The 17755-nt window shown below is 51.0% G+C and overlaps 1 protein-coding gene across 2 annotated transcripts; it reads right to left on the bottom strand.

Moving 5' to 3' along the window:
• Positions 1-2953: 2953 nt before the first annotated feature.
• Positions 2954-6926, bottom strand: IRGC (immunity related GTPase cinema). 2 transcript variants are annotated; one of them, XM_055369614.2, is made up of 3 exons: positions 6860-6881; positions 6052-6124; positions 2975-4482 (listed from the first exon to the last, which is right to left on the bottom strand). In XM_055369614.2, the coding sequence occupies exon 3, from the start codon at positions 4414-4416 to the stop codon at positions 3025-3027; it is 1392 nt and encodes a 463-aa protein (XP_055225589.1). In that variant the 5' UTR covers positions 4417-4482; positions 6052-6124; positions 6860-6881; the 3' UTR covers positions 2975-3024. The 2 variants fall into 2 exon arrangements, with proteins under 2 accessions (XP_018869902.2, XP_055225589.1); XM_019014357.3 differs by lacking the exon at positions 6052-6124 and having other exon boundaries at positions 2954-4482; positions 6860-6926.
• Between the last annotated feature and the right edge of the window lie 10829 nt (positions 6927-17755).

Here is a 17755-nt window from a genome sequence, read left to right as displayed (position 1 = left end):
TGCGCCCAGCCACAAAGTCAAACTTTGAGACGTACATGTTCAGATTCCCTGTTTCACCCCAAAAGTGACTGCAGTCTACAGAAAAGACTTTGAAATTAGATCTTAAAACTGCAAAAAACCAGAATTTAACTAAATGCAAAAATACGCTGGGCATGGTCGTTCATACCTGTAACCCCAGCACTTTGGGAGGCCAAAGCGGGAGGATCACTTGAAGCCAGGTGTTCAAGACCGGATTGGCCAACACAGTGAAACCCCGTTTCTACTAAAAGTACAAAAAAATTAGCCGGGCATGGTGGCTCATGCCTGTAATCCCAGCAACTCAGGAGGCTGAGGTTGGAGAATCGCTTGAACCCGGGAGGTGGAGGTTGCAGTGAGCTGATATCATGTGACTGCACTCCAGCCTGATGACAAAGTGAGACCTTGTCTCACAAAAAAAAAAAAAAAAAAAAGCAAAAATATTTATGCTCCTAATCCTTTAATTGTTGATGGTCTCCAGCAATGTCATAATTAGATAATAGAAGCTTGGGCAAATACTGGTTGACACCTCCCTACAACAGCCTGGGCAAGTTTTCTGTTCGTTTTTTTCAGACAGAGTCTTGCTCTGTCGCCCAGGCTGGAGTGCAGTGGCAGTCTTGGCTCACTGCAACATCTGCCTCCCCAGTTCAAGAAATTCTCCTGCCTCAGCCTCCCAAGTAGCTGGGATTACAGGTGCCTGCCACCACGCCTGTCTAATTTTTGTATTTTTAGTAGAGACAGGGTTTCACCATGTTGGTCAGGCTGGTCTCGAACTCCTGACTTCAGGTGATCCACCGGCCTCAGCCTTCCAAAGTGCTGGGATTACAGGCATGAGCCACCACACCTGGCTGAGCAACTTAATCATTCTCTCAGTGCCAAATGTAAACAGTAAGAGAAGCTTCTTTTCCAGGGTGTTATGAACCAGGAGTACCTAGCAGTGATGAATAAATGTTAGCTAATATAAAGTACTTAGCCTTGTGTGTGGTTACACTCTCAGTATTATTATTGGTGATGCCTCAGACACTCTGGGCATTGTTATGACTTTTATTGTTATGGTTACTTTTTAATTTGGTCTTGAGCAAGGGAAAGTTAGGTTTGAGTGTGTCAAAGTGAAAAATAAAAATGTAGACATGAATCTCTAAACTTAGCTTTTTTTTTTTCTTTTCTTTTTTTGAGGCAGAGTCTTGTCACCCAGGCTGGAGTGCGGAGTCACAATCTCAGCTCACTGTAACCTCCGCCTCCAGGTCTCAAGCGATTTTCCTGCCTTAGCCTCCCGAGTAGCTGGGACTACAGGCAGGCACCACCACACCAGCTAATTTTTGTATTTTTAATAGAGATGGGGTTTCTCCATATTGACCAGTCTGGTCAGAAAGCTCAACACATAGTTGCCCTCCCGTTAAGACCCAGGGCCTTTCAGCAGGTCCCAGTATTCACATGCGCACACCCTGACCGGATCCCACAGAGACAGGTGACCCCAGACTCAGCAAATGAGTCACAATCTTAGACTCACAGCATCAAAATCAAGAAGTCAAGGCTGAAGAGAGCTGTGATCACGCCACTGCACTCCAGCCTGGGCGACAGGGCAAGACCCTGTCTCTAAAAAAAATTTTTTTTAATCATGGAGAGACCAGGATTCTTCCCAATCACAGACACGCCAGATGTCTCAACACCATGTGCCTTCCTGCTCTGAGACACACCCGCCCTCCTTCTGGAGTAAGACTCATGCTAGGCCACGGAGTTGCATCGTCGGCCTCCTCTCTCCTCCGATGTTCATGGAAACATCCAGTCACTCTCTCACCATGCCATTCTCTGTCTTCTCAAGCACCACACGGAGGTGAGCCCTGTGGCCGCCTGGCCTCCCTCTCCCTGCCACCCCCTACACCTCCATGGCTCCCAGGCAGCAGGCAGGCACGGATGCCCACTCTCCCCAACCTGTTTAGCCATTGCTGGACACCACTGTGCTCATCCCAGGCCCCAGGGGCTGTCTTTGGTACACTGGGTTCTCAGACACGGACATGAGATTGAAACTAAAGTACCTTAGCAGGGGCCAGGTGCAGTGGCTCACGCCTGTAATCCCAGCACTTTGAGAGGCCAAGGTCAGGAGTTCAAGACCAGCCTGGCCAACATGGTGAAAACCCCATCTCTGCTAAAAATACAAAAATTAGGCCGGGTGCCACTTTGGGAGGCCAAGGTGGGTGGATTTTCTGAGGTCAGGAGTTCAAGACCAGCCTGGCCAACATGGTGAAACCCCCTCTCTACCAAAAATACAAAAATTAGCTGGACGTGTTGGCATGTGCCTGTAATCCCAGCTACTTGGGAGGCTGAGGCAGGAGAATTGCTTGAACTCGGGAGGTGGAGGTTGCAATGAGCCAAGATTGTGCCACAGCACTCCAGCCTGGGCTCTGAGTCTCGAAAAAAAAAAAAAAAAATTAGCTGGGCTTGGTGGTGCTCACCTATAATCCCAGCTACTTAGGAGGCTGAGGCAGGAGAATTGCTTGAACCTGGGAGGCAGAAGCTGCAATGAGCCGAGATCGCGCCACTGCACTCCAGCCTGGGTGACAGAGCAAGATTCCATCTCAAAAAATAATAATAAAATAAAATAAAATAGAAAGCACCTTAGCAGGATGCAATCTCCTGTCTTGGCCCTGCTGTCCTGTGCCCCACAAATTCCTCCTGGCCACTTGGGGACCAGGGAGAAAAACACCACCAGGGAACCCTGGGCTGACCATCCATGTCTCCAACCTCCCTCTCCAGGGCACTCCTGTCCCCTTTCACTACACCCCTGTTGGCCCTGGGCCCATCTGCCTCCCTCCTCCCCTCCCCAGTGCCGCCTCCTTTGCCCTGCCCAGGACGCAGGCTCCCCTGCCTGCCAGGGACACAGGCTCCCTCCACACCCACCCCCCAGGCAACTGCAGCCCTCACATTCACCACATTGGCCTTTTTTGTTGGTTTGTTGGATTTTGTTAAGACTTAGTTTGTGGGTGAAGCAGGGGGGCGGGGCTGCACCCTTTATTTCTCTTCTGAGTCGTGTTTCTTCCAGCTGTCCAGAATGTACTTAAGAAGGAGGCCGAGCTTCCTGCGGGTTGAGAGTGGGGCTTCCTCCCCACCTCCCTCCCCGGAGCCCCCCTTTTCCAAGCCATTGTCACTGGCCACTTCCAAGCTGACCTCCGGCTGCGGCTCGTCGTCCTCCAGGGCCTTGATGCGGACACGCTGGGCATCCTCAGCCATCTCGTTGAGGCAGCCCTGGAGCATGGTGTAGACAGCGCCAAAGCTGATGCCGCCAGCCACCAGCGTCCCAAACACAGGGATGCCCCTCTCAAAGGCGCGGGCCACCCGCATGGCGCCGTCGGATGACTGGGAATAGAGCCGCAGGACAGTCTCAGGCGAGACCTCGTTGGCCAGTGGGGAGCGGATGACCGAGCGCAGGTCACCTGCCTGTTTTCCCACCTGCTCGGCCAGCTTGGCCAGCGAGTCGTCGTCCAGACCAAAGCTGCGGTGGTAGCCACGCAGTGAGTGGATGAGCAACGCATCATCGTAGGCGGCCGCCAGCCCTGGGACCGGCAGGGCCTGGATGACGCCCAACACCAGGGCGGTCTTGAGGACTTGCTCTTGAAGCATGGCCTTCTTCTTCTGCAAGGCCTCCAGCGAGATGTCGGGGAGCGACAGCAGGCCAGCGTGGCGCCGGTGGGAGGGCAGGTCGTGCTCCCAGGTGGACACCAGCGTGGGAAAGTCGTAGCGGGCCGGCGAGAGGTTGGACACCAGGAAGATGCGAGGGTCAGCCACGCCGGCCTCCCGCAGCCGCTCGGCACAGTGGTCTCGGATCTCCTGCAGGACAGCGGCCTCTCTGAAGCCCGACGGCCGCTGGGTGCGCGTGGCTGCCAGGTCCTCGTCCACCTTGGTGCGCACAAAGTAGAACTTCTTGCCCCGGCACAGGATCTCGGCGGCCAGGCGGGTCTCGACGGCCCCACAGCGGCGGGCGGAGACCAGCAGGAAGAAGTCATAGCGGCTGAAGTCTACCTGCTTTAGGTACTTGTCAGCCGGGCAGCCTGGTGAGCCGGCTCCTGGCAGGTCCCAGAGGGTCACGTCAGGGAACTGTGGGTGCGGATAGGGCGACGGTTGCATCGTGGTCTCCACGACGCCCGTGAGAGCCGCGCCAGGGTCCTCGGCCTCCAGGCCACGCAGGGCATTGATGAGGGAGGACTTGCCCGCGCCCGACTCGCCCGTGACGCCCACCTCCAGGCGGGTGCTTTCTGTGGAGGCCAGCAGCTCCTGGAGGTGAGAGGCGGCCTGGGGGAGGTCACCCGACTCAAAGGCTGTGCGCAGGGCCTCCAGCCTTTCCTTGGCCATAAGGATGGTGTTTTCCTCCTCCCCAGGCACCACGGGCAACTTTGAAGTAGCCATGGTGGCCAGTGGTTCAGAGGGTGGTGGGGGACAGGGGAGAGTCACAGGATGCGTGATCCTCAGCGCCTGCAGAGGAGAAGGGAGCCATTCACACCTCCTGGGCCTTGGCATGGGGCAGGGAGAGACAGATACCACGGATGTGAAGGGAATCACCCTGGAAGCCCACAGCTCTCTTTCTCCCTCAAGAATTGGGGACACATTTTTGGCACAAGTTAGAGGGCTTTGGGGTCTGGCAGGCCCAGGTTCACATCCCTTTTCTGCCACTAACTTGCTGTGTGACCAGGGGCAAAATGAAGCACCTCTCTGGGTAATGCGCATGACCACCAAGCAGCCTCTTGGAGCACTATTGGAGTCTCCAGGGTAACCTAGGCACAGGTCAGTTTTCTGGGTGTGTCTGTGCCCTGGAGGGTTCTGTGCTTAGAATGGCCCAGTGCTTGGTTTAATGCTCTGCTGACACTAGCTGAAATTGTTTGTTTGTTTGTTTGTTTGTTTGTTTGAGACAGGGTCTCTCTGTCATCGAGGCTGGAGCACAGTGCTACGATCATGGCTCATTGCAGCCTTGATCTCCTTGGCTCTAGCAATCCTCCCACCTCAGCCTCCTGAATAGCTGGGACCACAGGCACATGCCACCATGCCCAGGTACTTTTTAAATTTTTTGTAGAGATGGGAGTCTCACTATGTTGTCCCAGCTGGTCTTGAACTTCCGAGATCAAGGTCCTCCTGCCTCGGCTTCCCAGAGTGCTGGGATTAAGGGCATTAGCCACCATGCCTGGCCTGAAATTCTTTATAATATTTGAACCAGGGGCCCCATATTTTCATTTCGTACTGGGCCTTGCAAATTATATAGCCAGGGCAAATTACATAGCCAGGGCTGTATAGGAAGGGGCTTAAGCCCAGCTCCTGGCCTGTGGCACAGGCCCATTCAGAGGAAACAGCTGCACTCCTGTGGTGGCTGGGATTGGAGGGTAGGGTGGAGGGGACCCAGACCTGGAGCCAGACTGCCTGGGATCAAATCCTGGCTCCACCACATACTCACTGAGTGATGTGAGGCAAGTTACTTAACTCTCTCCTCACTCTCCTCATCTGTACACTGAGAATGATACCTACAATCCTGGCAAACCACCTCCTAGGATCTCTGTGACTTGAATGAGTTATGACATAAAGCAGCCCATAAAACGGCGCCTGGCTCAGGGCAGGTGCCACGTGTCATTGGCATCACCGTCATCGTCATTATTCTTATCGTTAGTAATATTCTTAGCTGTGTGACTTTGAGCAAGTCCTCGCCCTCTCTGAGCCTCAGCTGCCCCGTGGGGGATACTCCTCCCCAACTCGCAGGGCTGCCATGATGCCCACAAACCCCGTTCAGCTAGCCCTAGGCTGACTTTGGGTTCAGACGCCCTTGGGTTCGGGAAGCCAGAAATGGGGACCACCTGGACACCAGGAGTCATTTCCATGAAACCCCAGCCCTGCCATGGCAGCCCTTGCCTCCCGGGGTTCAGTTCCCCTCCCACCCCCCGGAGCTCCTGTCGTGATGGTCCCCCCTCAGATCCCTCCTCCTCACCAGGAGCTTCCCTGGTCCTCCCTCTTCCCACTCACCCTCCTCTGGCCCATCATCTCTAAAATACATTTACTCACTAAGGGTCTTCAGGGTGCCCTGGGAGAGCTGCTCATGTCTGGGATCACTGTCCCCATTTGACAGGGAGAAGGACTGAGGCTCAGACAAGACAAATGAGGTCTCCTCATCCAGAGGCACAGCCAGGACCCCAACCCAGGTCCCCAGGCTCCTTCACCCCCCTAGAGAGCTACTCTCCCTTCAGCTGCATGTCCTTGCCTCCTGCCTTGTCTCCTTGCCCCCTGCACCCCGTCTCTTCACCTCCCACCACTCACCCCATCCTCTGCTACCCTACTCCACCCCCCACAGAAATATGTCCTTAAGACATTGTTCCCGGCTGGGCATGGTGGCTCGCGCCTGTAATCCTAGCACTTTGGGAGGCTGAGGTGGGTGGATCACTTGAGGTCAGGAGTTCGAGACTAGCCTGGCCAACATGGTGAAACTCCATCTCCACTAAAAATACAAAAATTAGCCAGGTGTTGTGGCGCATGCCTGTAGTCCCAGCTCTTGAACCCAGGAGGCGGAGGTTGCAGTGAGCCAAGATTGCACCACTGCACTCCAGCCTGGGCGACAGAGCGAGACTCCGTCTCAGAAAAAAAAAAAAAGGAAAAAAAAAGACATTGTTGCCTCCAGATCTGAGCCTCCTATCCTGGGTGTGCCCTCTCCCTAGTATGGTCTGCGGTGGGAAGAGTGGGAACCTGGAACAGGTCCTGGCAGCAAGGGGCAGACAAGTCAGTGGTTGGAATTTGGGCTGAGGGGGTCCGGATTAGACCATAAGCTCCTGCTCCGCCCACACACAGGGGCCCAGCGAGAGAGCCCTGGGGGACTCACCTGCCCTGCAGGCTCTCCCTCTCCCCTCACACTCTCCCCACTGATAGGATCTCCTTCCCTCTTAGCCAAGGTCGACACCGTTGCTAGGACCCATTATCATAGCAAGCAGCAGCTTATTGGTCAGCCAGACCTGGTGCAATAATGCGACAGTGATGTCAGGGGGCGGGGCCCGGAGGTGGAGCAGGGACCCCAAGCCCCAGCTGCTCATGGGGTCACCACCCACTCACACTGGGCCCTCCAGTTCCCCTGAAGATTCCAGAGAGATCTTTCTAACACCAAGACCTGTTCAAAATCCTCCATGGTCTCCATCAACCGCCAAGGACAAAGTCTCAGATTCACAGCTTGGTTTCCAAGGGCTTGGCCCTGCTACCACTCCACCCTCCACCCAGGGGACTGTCAGTTCCCCAGAGAAGTGTGAAAGTTGATGATACAAATTCGGTCATTGCTGGTGGGCACAGTGGCTCACGCCTGTAATGCCAGCACTTTGGGAGGCCGAGGCGAGTGCATCACTTGAGGCCAGGAGTTTGAGATCAGCCTGGGCAACGTGGTGAAACTCCATCTCTACTAAAAATACAAAAATTAGCCAGATGTGGTGGTGCATGCATGTAGTCCCAGCTACTCGGGAGGCTGATCTGCTATCTTGTAAGCCCAATAATTTAGTCATTGGTTTCTTTTTTTTCTTTTTTTGAAACAGTGTCTTGCTCTGTCACCCAGGCTGGAGTGCAGTGACACGACCTTGGCTCACTGCAACCTCTGCCTCCTGGGTTCAAGCGATTCTCCTGCTTCAGCCTCCTGAGTAGCTGGGACTACTAGCATGCACCACCAGGCTTGGCTAAATTTTTTTTTTTTTTTTTTTTTTTTTTTAGTAGAGGCGGGGTTTCACCATGTTGCCTAGGCTGGTCTCGAACTCCTGACCTCAGGTTATCCGCCTGCCTCGCCTCCCAAACCTCCTGACCTCAGGTTATGCCGCCTCCCAAAGTGCTAAGATTACAGGTGTAGCCACTACACCCGGCCCCTTCTTGTCCTTTATAAGTGTCTCTGTCCTGTCTCCCCTCCTGGCTTCCTCTCTGCCCAGGCCAGGCTCCACAGGGCCTTCTCCATTCTCCTTTTGTAGGGAATTTACAATAATGCTACTCAGAGGATTTTCCTGACCATCTGCAGGCCAATTCTGGAAAGGAGCCTCTGAGAACAACTGAGAAGGAGAGAGAGGCCCAAAAGGGGAATAGACTAGCTCAGAGCCACCCTGAGAGCTGGGGAAGAGTGGGCTGTTGGCCGCATAGTACAGAGTTCTTAAGCCACAGGTGAAAGGGAGGTGCGGGGCAGAAGACACACGACTCACTCATGCTCTCACTGACTGACACAAACACACAGAGCTGAAGAGAGTGAACAACACGGTTCTCAGACTTTCCCGGACACCGAGCACACAGACCAGCAGACAGCAAGGACTCCTTCCCAAAATGCATGTACACGCACCCCTGGCCCAAGAGAGAAGGGAAAGACACAGAAAGAGCCTCAAATACAGAGTTACTTCGTGGCTGGGCACGGCGGCTCACTCACGCCTGTAATCTCAGCAATTTGGGAGGCTGAGGTAGGAGGTTTGCTTGAGCCCAGGAGGTTGAGACCAGCCTGGGCAACATAGCAAGACCCTATCTCTTTTTTTTTTTTTTTGAGACGGAGTCTCGCTCTGTCTCCCACGCTGGAGTGCAGTGGTGCAATCTCGGCTCACTGCAAGCTCCGCCTCCCGGGTTCCTGCCATTCTCCTGCCTCAGCCTCCCGAGTAGCTGGGACTACAGGCGCCTGCCACCGCACCTGGCTAAATTTTTTTGTATTTTTTAGTAGAGACGGGGTTTCACCGTGTTAGCCAGGATGGTCTCGATCTCCTGACCTCGTGATCCGCCCACCTCGGACTCCCAAAGTGCTGGGATTACAGGCGCGAGCCACCGTGCCTGGCCAAGACCCTATCTCTTAAAAAAAAAAAAAAAAAATTAGCCAGGTGTGATGGTGCACATCTGTAGTCCCAGCTACTCAGGAGGCTGAGGTGGGAGGATTGCTTGAGCCCAGGAGTTCAAGGCTGCAGTGAGCCGTGATCATGCTACTGCACTCCAGCCTGGGTGACTGAGCAAGATTCTGTCTCTAAACGAAACAAAACAACAGAGTCACTGAAGGAAAGCAAGACTCAGACAAACACACAGTTACCAAAGCCTCGCAAACACACACATTCCGGGACACAGATGTGCAGACTTTAAGAGACACAGTTACACACTGACAACATATACAGAAACCCCGAAACCCACTGACTCCATTCAGGAACCTCATTCATTCTGCTGCAGCAGCTAGGGCTCCAGAGATGCATCAAACCCAGGCACTGCTTCAGGGGCTCCAGGCCCGAGAAAACAGAGATTATTGCAGCCCAGGATGATTGTGGACCAAGAAAGAGAGCCACTGCCACCTGCACACATGCACCGATGCAGACTGGCATGTTCCCAGGGATGCCCCTAGCAGCTTCTGAGAGCACCAGCCAGAGAGAGAGGGGTTGCACCCTGCCTATCTGCATGCTGGAAACGCAGCAATGAACAAGACAGCCAGGCTCTGCCCCCACAGGACTCCTCAGAGTCCAGTGGTGGAGTCAGATCCATCCCAAGATAATGATGACAGAGGGGGCAGCACTGGGATGGGGGACCCCAGAGGGCTGTGGGAGCACAAAGGAGGAAGCCCGACTCAGCCTGGGAGTCAGGGAGGGCTTCCTGGAGGAGGGGGCGTCTGACCTGAGATCCAAAGGATGAGTAGGAGTGAGCCAGATGGCACATTAGGGAGTTGCATCCCAGGCTAAGGGACCAGCCTCTGCAAAGAACCTGAGTTGAGACAGAACTTTCATTCGTTCAATAATAAACTCAGTTTCAGGCACACCTCATTTTATTGCATGCAGCTTTATTGTCCTTCACAGATACTATGTGGTTTTTTTTGCCGGGGGAGGTGGGGGGATGTGGTGGAGAAGAGGGTCTTGTTCTGCCACCCAGGCTGGAGTGCAGTGGCGTGATCTCTGCTCACTGCAACCTCCACCTCCTGGGCTCAAGCAATCTCTACTACCTTTGCCTCCCAAGTAGCTGACACCACAAGCACGCGCCACCATGCCCAACTATTGTTTTATTTATTTATTTATTTATTTATTTATTCATTTATTTATTGAGACGGAGTTTTGCTCTTGTTGCCCAGGCTGGAGTGCGTGGTATGATCTTGGCTCACTGCAACCTCCACCTCCCAGGTTCAAGGGCTTCTCCTACCTCAGCCTCCTGAGTAGCTGGGACTACAGGCATGCGCCACCATGCCCGGCTCGTTTTGGTATTTTTAATAGAGATGGGGTATTGCTATCTTGGCCAGGCTGGTCTTGAACTCCTGGCCTCAAGTGATCATCCCGCCTTGGCCTCCCAAAGTGCTGGGATTACAGGCATGAGCCACCCCGCCTGGCCTGATACTATGGTTTTTACAAATTGAAAGTTCGTGGCAACCCTGTGTCCAGCAAGCCCGTTGGTGCCATTTTTCCAACAGCACGTGCTCATTTCATGTCTCTGTGTCACATTTTGGAAATTCTCACAACATGTCAAACTTTTTCATCATCATTATCTCTGGTGTGGTGATCTTTGATGTTACCATTGTAATCATTTCGGGGCACCATAAACTATGCCCACAGACGACAGCAAACTTAATTGATAAACATTGTATGTGTTCTGACTGCTCCACTGACCGGCCATTTTTCTGTCTCTCTCCTTCTCCTTGCACCTCCCTCTTCTGTGAGACACAACTATAATGAAATTAGGCCAATTAATAACTCTAAAATTGCCTCCAAGTGTCCAAGTAAAAGGAAGAGTCACATGTCTCTCACTTTAAATCAAAAGCTAGAAATGATTAAGCTCAGTGAAGAAGGCATGTCCAAAGCTGAGATAGGGGCCAGGCATGGTGACTCACACCTGTAATCCCAGCACTTTGAGAGGCTGAGTTGGGAGGATCCCTTGAGGCCAAGAGTTTGAGACCAGCTCGGGCAATATCGTGAGACCCCATCTCTACAAAAAATTTTTTAAAGTTAGCTGAGTGTGGTGACACGTGCCGGTAGTTCTGGCTACTTGGGAGGCTGATGAGGGAAAATTGTTTGATTCCAAGAGTTCAAGGTTACAGTGAGCAATGACTACAACACCGTACTCCAGCCTGGGCAACAGAGCCAGACCCTGTCTCAAAAAAAAAAAAAAAAGGCCGGGCATGATGACTCATGCCTGTAACCCAGCGCTTTGGGAGGCTGAGGCGGGTGGATCACTTGAGGTCAGGAATTTGAAACCAGCCTGGCCAAAATGACAAAATCTCGTCTCTACTAAAAATACAAAAATTAGCTGGGCACGGCGATGTGCACCTGTAATTGCAGATACTTGGCAGGCTGAGGCAGAAGAACTGCTTGAACCTGGGAGGCGGATGTTGCAGTGAGCCGAGATCATGCCACTGTACTCCATCCTGAGTGACAGAGCAAGACTCCATCTCAAAAAACAAACAACAACAAAAAAAGACTTCAGTGGAGGCATTTACTGCAGATGTGGTAGAAATAGCAAGAGAACTAAAATTAGAAGTAGAGCCTGAAGATGTGACTGAATTGCTGCAATCTCATGATCAAACTTGAATAGGCGAGGAGTTGCTTCTTATGGATGAGCAAAGAAAGTGGTTTCTTGAGATGGAATCTACGCCTGGTGAAGATGCTGTGAATATTGTTAAATTGACAACAAGGGATTTAGGATATGACATAAACTTACTTGATAAGGCAGTCGCAGGGATTGAGAGGATTGCCTTCAATTTTGAAAGTTCTGCCATGGGTAGAATGCTATCAAACAGCATCGCACACTACGGAGAAATCTTTTGTGAAAGGAAGAGGCAAGTGATGCAGCAAACTTCATTGTTGTCTTTATTTATTTATTTATTTATTTATTGGGACCCAGTCTCACTCTGTCACCCAGGCTGGAGCGCAATGGCACGATCTCAGATCACTACAGCCTCCGCCTCCCAGGTTCAAGCAATTCTCCTGCCTCCGCCTCCCGAGTAGCCAAGATTACAGGCATGCATCACCACACCTGGCTAATTGTTGTATTTTTAGTAGAGATGGGGTTTCACCAAGTTGGTCAGGCTGGTCTCAAACTCCTGGCCTCAGTTGATCTGCCTGCCTCGACCTCCCAAAGTGGGATTACAGATGTGAGCCACGGCACCCAGTCAATTGTCTTATTTTTAAAATTGCAGCCAGACCCAGTGGCTCATACTTGTAATCCCAACACTTTGGGAGGCCGAGACAGGAGGATTGCTTGAGCCCAGGAGTTCGAGACCACCCTGGGCAATATAGGGGGACCCCATCTCTACAAAAAATTTTTAAAATTAGCCAGGCATGGTGGCGTGTGCCTATGGTTCGCTACTCAGGAGGCTGAGGTGGGAGGATTGCTTGAGCCCTGGAGGTCAAGGCTGCAGTGGGCTGTGATCACATCACTGCACTTCAGCCTGGGCAACAGTGAGACTCTGTCTCTTAAAAAAAAATTGTTAAAATGTGGGAAAAGAAAAAGGAAAAAGAATCTATCTTAGAATCAATGAAGGTGATTTGTGAGTGTCTGCTCTGTGTCCCTCCGGGGTGAGAATACAGCAGTGATGGGACGGCTCTGCCCCACAGAGAGGAGGTTGATGCAAAGTATACTTACTACCTCCAAGAACCTCTTGGTTGATGTTGGGGACCCAGTGGTGACTGAGACAGCACCAACCCTATGGACTCTGAGTCTTGTAGGGAACACACCTCCGTCCTCAGACAGTGATGACCCACAGTGGTTATAATGGGGTTGAAGCTGCCCAGAGAGGTGTGGGAGCCATGGGGGTTGCCGCCTGGGGGTGGGGGTGGAGTCAGTGAAGGATTTTTGGAGAAAGTTCATTCATTCAACACATGCTTTCCAGACACCTACTGTGAGTCAGGCCCTGGCTGGTCGAGGCTGGAGACACAGCAGTGAAAAAGACAGTCCCTGAATCATTTCTCCTGCCCACTCCCAGGCCTCCTTTCCTCCCTGCCCTTTCTCTCTGTGTCTCTTAGAAATTCTAAAGCACTTTCCTAGGAATATCTACACGTGGTGGCCTCCACCTTCTCTCCACTCTCCACAACCTGGGTAAACCTGAAGTCAGTCCTCAGGGATTCATTCATTCATTCATTCATGTAAATACTGGCTGCCTTTTAGGTGCTAGGCACAGTTTTAGGTACTGATACAGTGATGAATAAGACACAGAAGGCCCTTGCTCTCGTGGAGCTTATATATTTTTTAAATATATAGAGAATAAACGAAAGTAATTAAGATAGGGTCAAGTAGTGATAAGAAAAAAGAAGAAAAAGGGCCAGACATGGTGGCTTATGACTGTAATCGCAGCACTTTGGGAGGCCGAGGTGGGTGGATCACTTGAGGTCAAGAGTTTGAGACCAGCCTGGCCAAGATGGCAAAACCCCATCTCTACTAAAACTACAAAATAAGTAAATAATGAAATAAATAAATAAATAAATAAACAAAGGAATAGCCAGGTGTGGTGGTGGGCACCTGTAGTCCCAGCTGCTCGGGAGGCTGAGCCGTGAGAATTGCTTGAATCCAGGAGGCAGAGGTTGCAGTGAGTCGAGATTGTGCCACTGCAGTCCAGCTGGGGTGATAGAGCAAGACTCTGTCTCAAAAAACAACAAAAAACAAAACAAAAACAGTCCTTGCTTTCATGGAGCTTATAAACAAAAGTAATTAAGATAGTGTCAAGTAATGATAAGAAAAACAAAGAAAAAGCAAGCAAGAGGATAGAGGTGGGCAGTTGGGGAAGGGGTTTGGGGAAGGGATAGACTGCCACTGGCAATTTTCCCTTCCCTGTGGGCATGTGCCACTCTTTGTAGCAAGAGGCAGAGTCTCTTTCCCCTTCCCTTAAATTTGGGCCAGTCTTGTGACATTCTTTGTCACAAGAAGTGACACTCTGGGACTCCCAAGCCCAGGCCTTAACAGGTGGCAGCTCCTGTTTTCTCCTTCTTTCTCCGGAACTACTATGCAAAGAGGTCCTGCTACCCTGCTGGAGAGACCTCATGTAGAGACTGCAGCCACATGGAGATGAGCTTGAAGCCATCCAGGACATTTCAGCCACAGATGAGCTCCAGCTGAATGCAGGCACAGGTGTAACCCCAGCCAACACCACATGGGGGCAGAAGAACCATACAGCTGAGCCCAGCCAACCCACAGGCTTTCCAGAAACAAGCCAGGAGTGAGGTGGGACTCTTCTACATTCAGTGACTCAATTTGGTCAGAACTAGGGACAATGAGGAACTGGCCTTGGGTGCAAAATTTAAGGGAGTGTGAAAAATTGAGTCATTGAGATAAATTATATTTTAATGCAATTTTTAATGCAATATTTTAACTAATAAAAATTAATGCCAAAAAATCCATGGTTTGTTCTTTTGTTTTTTTAGACAGTCTTCCTCTGTTGCCCAGACTGGAGTGTGATCTGGGCTCATTGCAACCTCTGCCTCCTGGGTTCAAGCGATTCTCATGCCTCAGCCACTTGAGTAGCTGAAATTACAGGTGCCTGCCACCATGCCCAGCTAATTTTTGTATTTTTAGTAGAGATAAGGTTTCACCATGTTGTCCAGGCTGGTCTCAAACCCCTGACCTCAAGTGATCCGCCCTCCTTGCCCTCACAAAATGTTGGGCTTACTGGCGTGAGCCACCGTGCCCGGCCCTGATATTTTCATGAACAAAATATCAAAATTCTAAATAAAGACCAATGCCACACCAAGCCCTAAATATACACTCCAGCTTTGATGGAAAAATAACTCATCAATAATGTTTTCAAAATCTACATCTTGGCTTATTTCATTTTCAATTGAGAGAATCTCCACGCTTGACAATTTCTCTTAACCAAGTGATGATGTTCAATAATTTTTAATTAACTTAAGCTGAAATAAAATTATAATACATTTTATATTGTTATAATTAAAATATTTTAACTCAAAATAGCGTGAGTTTTAATACACCCACTCCAGAATTTTTCAATATTATTTTGACTAATGTTCTGGAAAAAAATTAGCCACTGAAAAAACATGAAGGGCCAGGCACGGTGACTCACACCTGTAATCCCAGCACTTTGGGAGGCTAAGGCGGGCAGATCACCTGAGATCAGGAGTTTGAGACCAGCCTGGCCAACATGGCAAAACCCTGTCTGTACTAAAAATACAAAAATTAGCTGGGCATGGTGGCATGTGCCTGTAGTTCCAGCTACTTGGGAGGCTGAGGCAGGAGAATTGCTTGAACTCGAGGGGCGGAGGTTGCAGTGAGCCAAGATCATGCCACTACACTCCAGCCTGGGTGACAGAAAGAGACTCTGTCTCAAAAAAACAAAAAAAAAATACATGAAGGCCAGGTGCAGAGGCTCACACCTGTAATCTCAGCACTTTGGGAGGCCGAGGTGGGCGGATTGCTTCAGCCCAGGAGTTTGAGACCAGCCTGCGAAACGTGACAAAACCCGGTCTCTACAAAAATTAGCTGAGCTTGGTGGTAGGCGTCTATAGCCCCAGCTACTTTGGAGGCTGTGGTAGGAGGATGGCTTGAGCCCAGGAGGTGGAGGTTGCATTTAGCTGAGATCAAGCCACTGCACTCCAGCTTGGGCAACAGAGCCAGGCCTTGTCTCCAAAAAACAAAACAAAAATGAAACCATGACAGAGGGGCATGGGTAAATAGTGCCTTTTGTATCAGGCCCCACGTGGCTCAGCGCAACACTGGTCAGAACCCCAAGTTGTGGCCTTGGAAGGTTCAGAGAGAGAGGGTGGGAGGAGGCAGAAGGGATGGCTGGGAAGTTGGATTCGGCCTGATGGAGAGAAACAGGTGTTCTCCATGCAGGAAGGCCCCAGATGAAACACTTGAGGCAAATCTGACAACACTTATTAATGAATTAAACGCACACATTTCCTTCAGTTGAGCACCCCTGCTCCTAAAGATCTATCTGATGGAACTTTTCATGACTGAAGGAATTTCATTGACCACTCCCTGGAGCCTGCAGGGGAAAAAGGATGTCTAGGGGGCCCCATCTGGATGGAAATGGCACATGGGGAGTGGGGCACACCCGGGGAGGTGAGGGCCACCTATGCCTCCCAGGTTCAAGCGATTCTGCCTCAGCCTCTGGAGTAGCTAGGATTACAGGTGAGCGCCACCACACCTGGCTAATTTTTCTATTTTTCAGTAAAGACAGGGTTTCACCATGTTGGCCAGGTTGGTCTCGAACCCCCGACTTCAAATGATCCTCCCACCTTGGCCTCCCAAAGTGCTGGGATGACAGGTGTGACCCACCGCACCTGGCCTCTTACTTCTAATTTTTAACTATAACTTACAATTTCATTTAATTACACATTTTTGAATTTTTTAAAACATGCATGAAGGGGATATGACATCCAAGCTCTTTTTTTTTCTGAGACAGAGTCCTGCTCTGTTGCCCAGGCTGGAGTGCAGTGGTGCAATCTCGGTTCACTGCAACCTCTGCCTCCTGGATTCAAGCGATTCTCCTGCCTCAGCCTCCTGAGTAGCTGGGATTATAAGCATGCAACACCACGCCCGGCTAATTTTTGTATTTTTAGTAGAAACAGGGTTTCACCATGTTGGTCAGGCTGGTTTCGAACTCCTGACCTCGTGATCCACCCGCCTCAGCCTCCCAAAGTGCTGGAATTACAGGCGTGAGCCACTGCACCTGGCCCCAAACTTTTAAAATTCATTAGAACTTATTCAGGACACAGAGACACATAACAGATGATAACTGTCTTGTCAGTAGGATGTTTACTGCTGCGTCTCTCATAGTGGGAGGGACAAAAGAGAAAACAGCGTCAATTCCCCTCAATAGGACGATGACTGCTGAATAAATGTTGGCACATCCATGACATAGGCCATGGAAACCATACCACACAGCCATTAGAAAGGGTGAATCAAATGACTCGGAGGGTTGAGAAAAGCAAGATGCAGAGAGTTGGCCAGGCATAGTGGCTCTTGCCTGTCATCCCAGCACTTTGGGAGGCCAGAGTGGGCAGATCGCTTGAGCCTAGTAGTTCGAGACCAGCCTGGGCAACATAGTGAGATCCCATCTCTACAAAACATATACATATAGCTCAGCATGAGGGTGCATGCCTGTGGTCCCAGCTACGTGGGAGGCTGAGGTGGAAGAATCACTTGAGCCCGGGAGATCAAGGCTGCAGTGAGCTATGAGCACTCCTATGAAGGAGTCTGTAGGGGAGAGAAGAGAAAGGTGAGGAGAGAGCCAAGCAGAAAAGAAGAGAAAACTTTCCTTAAAAAATTAAAGGTGGCTGGGCATAGTGGATCACCCTGATAATTGTAATCCCAGCACCTTGGGAGTTCGAGGCAGGAAAATTGCTTGAGCTCAGGAGTTTGAGAACAGCCTGGGCAACATAGGGAGACCAGAAAGAGAAAGAAAGGAAGGAAGGAAGAAAGGAAGGAGCCGGGCATGGTGGCTCATGCCTGTAATCCCGCACTTTGGGAGGCCGAGGCGGGTGGATCACCTGAGGTCAAGGGTTCAAGACCAGCCTGACCAACATGGTGAAACCCCATCTCTACTAAAAATACAAAAAAAAAAATTAGCCAGAAGCAGTGGCATGCACCTGTAGTCCCACCTACTTGGGAGGCTGAGAGAATCACTTGAACCTGGGAGGCGGAGGTTGCAGAGAGCTGAGATCATGCCACTGCACTCCAGCCTGGGCAACAGAGCGAGCCTCCATCTCAAAAAAAAAAAAAGGAAGAAGGGAGGGAGGGAGAGAGAGAGAGAAAGAAAGGAAGGAAGGAAAGGGGAGAGAAGGGGAGGGGAAAGGAGGGGAGGGGAGGGAAA

This window comes from Gorilla gorilla, chromosome 20 (genome assembly GCF_029281585.2).
Source record: "Gorilla gorilla gorilla isolate KB3781 chromosome 20, NHGRI_mGorGor1-v2.1_pri, whole genome shotgun sequence".
Lineage (NCBI taxonomy): Eukaryota > Metazoa > Chordata > Mammalia > Primates > Hominidae > Gorilla > Gorilla gorilla.
Note: the sequence above shows the minus strand (reverse complement) of the source record. Positions and strands in the feature narration are given on the sequence as shown.